Here is a 1,860-nt window from a genome sequence, read left to right on the forward strand (position 1 = left end):
CAAAAACTTTTGATATTGCCTCCTGATTGGTTTGCCATTCACCATATTTGTCTTTCAGTTGAGTGATTGCATGCTTTAATCTTCTATGCTTTAAAATTGAATGGAAATATCTTGTGTTATCATCTCCCAATCTAATCCATTTTGCCTTGCTCCTCTGTTGCAAGAAGATCTCTGCCAGGTATGAGGACTGTCTGAATTTTTGATATTACTCCTTTTCCTTGTTCTGCAACTCAGTATTCATAGGATCGGTCTGCATCTTGATTTGTGCCCCCTTCAAAGCTTCTCTATCTATATTGACTTCAAGCACTATGTTCCTGAAATGTTGGGAATTCAACTCCTTTAGTCCTTTCTTGAGGATTTTCATTTTTTGTACCACTTGAAACATTTTGTATCCATCTATTTCCATGTCCCATGTGCTTTTAACTTTCTCCTTGAAATTAGGATATTCTGCCCAAGCATTGCAATATTGGAAGGAATTTCTAACCCTTACAGCAGCCTCTTCTATTTCAATGATAGTCGGACAATGATCACTAATCCCCTCTGTTAGATACCTGTTGGTACTTGGTGGAATGGTATCCAACCATTCTTTGTTAATGAATGCCCAATCTATCTTGGAAAAGATTCTCTCCCCTTCATGTTTGTCATTCCATGTGTATCTTTGCCCTTGATTTGGCAATTCCAGCAGCTCACATGTATCTATACAGCTTTGAAACTCAGCCACCTCAGCCAGAGTGACTAGAACCCCATCACACCTGTTATCTACTCTTAGTACAGCATTAAAGTCCCCTAATATCAGCCATGGCTTATCATATCTTATCTTTTGTTGAGTCAATTTATTCCATAATTCTCTTTTGCCTTCACTTGTATTAAAAGCATAAACAAAAGACACCATAAACTCCACTTGCATTGGAATATACTTAACCTCACATGTTACCACCTGAGTTGTCCTTTCTATTAGAGTCACATTAAAATAGTCTGACCTCCATAATATCCATATTCTCCCATTATAATGGGATTCTAGATTTGTTATATAGTGCCACCCTCCAAATATTTTGTTTGCGATTTGATCAATCCTACTACTTTTAATATTTGTTTCAAGTAGACCAATCAGCCCTATCTTTTCTTTATTGCAAGGGAATGTTACCTCATTTTGCTTATTGGGGGCTTTCGGCCCCCTAACATTCCAACTGAGTAGTTTAACTATGTTCTGAGAGAGGTAATGTTTGACCTCCCTCATTCTTTCCAAATTTTTTTGCATTGTATGTACTACAGCTTCCTTTTCAAGTACTTGAAATGCATTCTTCTCCACTGTCTGTTACTGTTGCCTTTGGTTTACTTTGCATGTTCTTTGATGAGTGATCCACCCTTCATTCTGCTTCCCCTGATGGCTATTGGTTACTGGACCTATACTTGGTAGTGTCACCTGTTGAATTTTGTCTCCATTTTCCTGTGGTGGATGTTGTGCAATTTGTTTGGCCTTCTGCTCCACTAGCTTATTGCTGACTTCCACTTGAGCTTTTGGTATTTGCTTCTTCCTGCAATCTTCCTCAGAATGTCCATATTTTTGGCAATAATTACATAAAGTTGGCTTCCAGTCATATACTACTCTCTGCTCAACTAGAATGCCTTTTTCATTCCTAAACATCACTGTGTCTGGTAGTTTAGAATCCATTTCTACCTCCACTAGTAGTGGTGCAAAATTCAACCCTACCTTTTTTTGTATGCTGATTAACCATTAAAGGTTTACCAACAAGTCTATCTATCTTGCTCAATCCCTTAGGACTCCAATACTTGAAGTCTAGTCCTAGGAACTTGATCCATATAGACACTGTATGCAGCTCCTCTCTTGTGAATTCCATC

At 38.1% G+C, this 1,860-nt stretch overlaps 1 protein-coding gene across 1 annotated transcript; it reads right to left on the bottom strand.

Annotated features, from left to right (window-relative positions):
• Window positions 1-205: 205 nt before the first annotated feature.
• On the bottom strand, window positions 206-1,237 carry LOC138906513 (uncharacterized). Its single transcript, XM_070195471.1, has one exon. The coding sequence runs from the start codon at window positions 1,235-1,237 to the stop codon at window positions 206-208; it is 1,032 nt and encodes a 343-aa protein (XP_070051572.1).
• Between the last annotated feature and the right edge of the window lie 623 nt (window positions 1,238-1,860).

This window comes from Nicotiana tomentosiformis, chromosome 1, assembly GCF_000390325.3.
Source record: "Nicotiana tomentosiformis chromosome 1, ASM39032v3, whole genome shotgun sequence".
In the NCBI taxonomy this organism is placed as follows: domain Eukaryota; kingdom Viridiplantae; phylum Streptophyta; class Magnoliopsida; order Solanales; family Solanaceae; genus Nicotiana; species Nicotiana tomentosiformis.

Excerpts from the sequence above, each read along its gene's own strand:
- LOC138906513 (XM_070195471.1), bottom strand. The coding sequence starts at position 1,237 with ATGAGGGAGGTCAAACATTACCTCTCTCAGAACATAGTTAAACTACTC.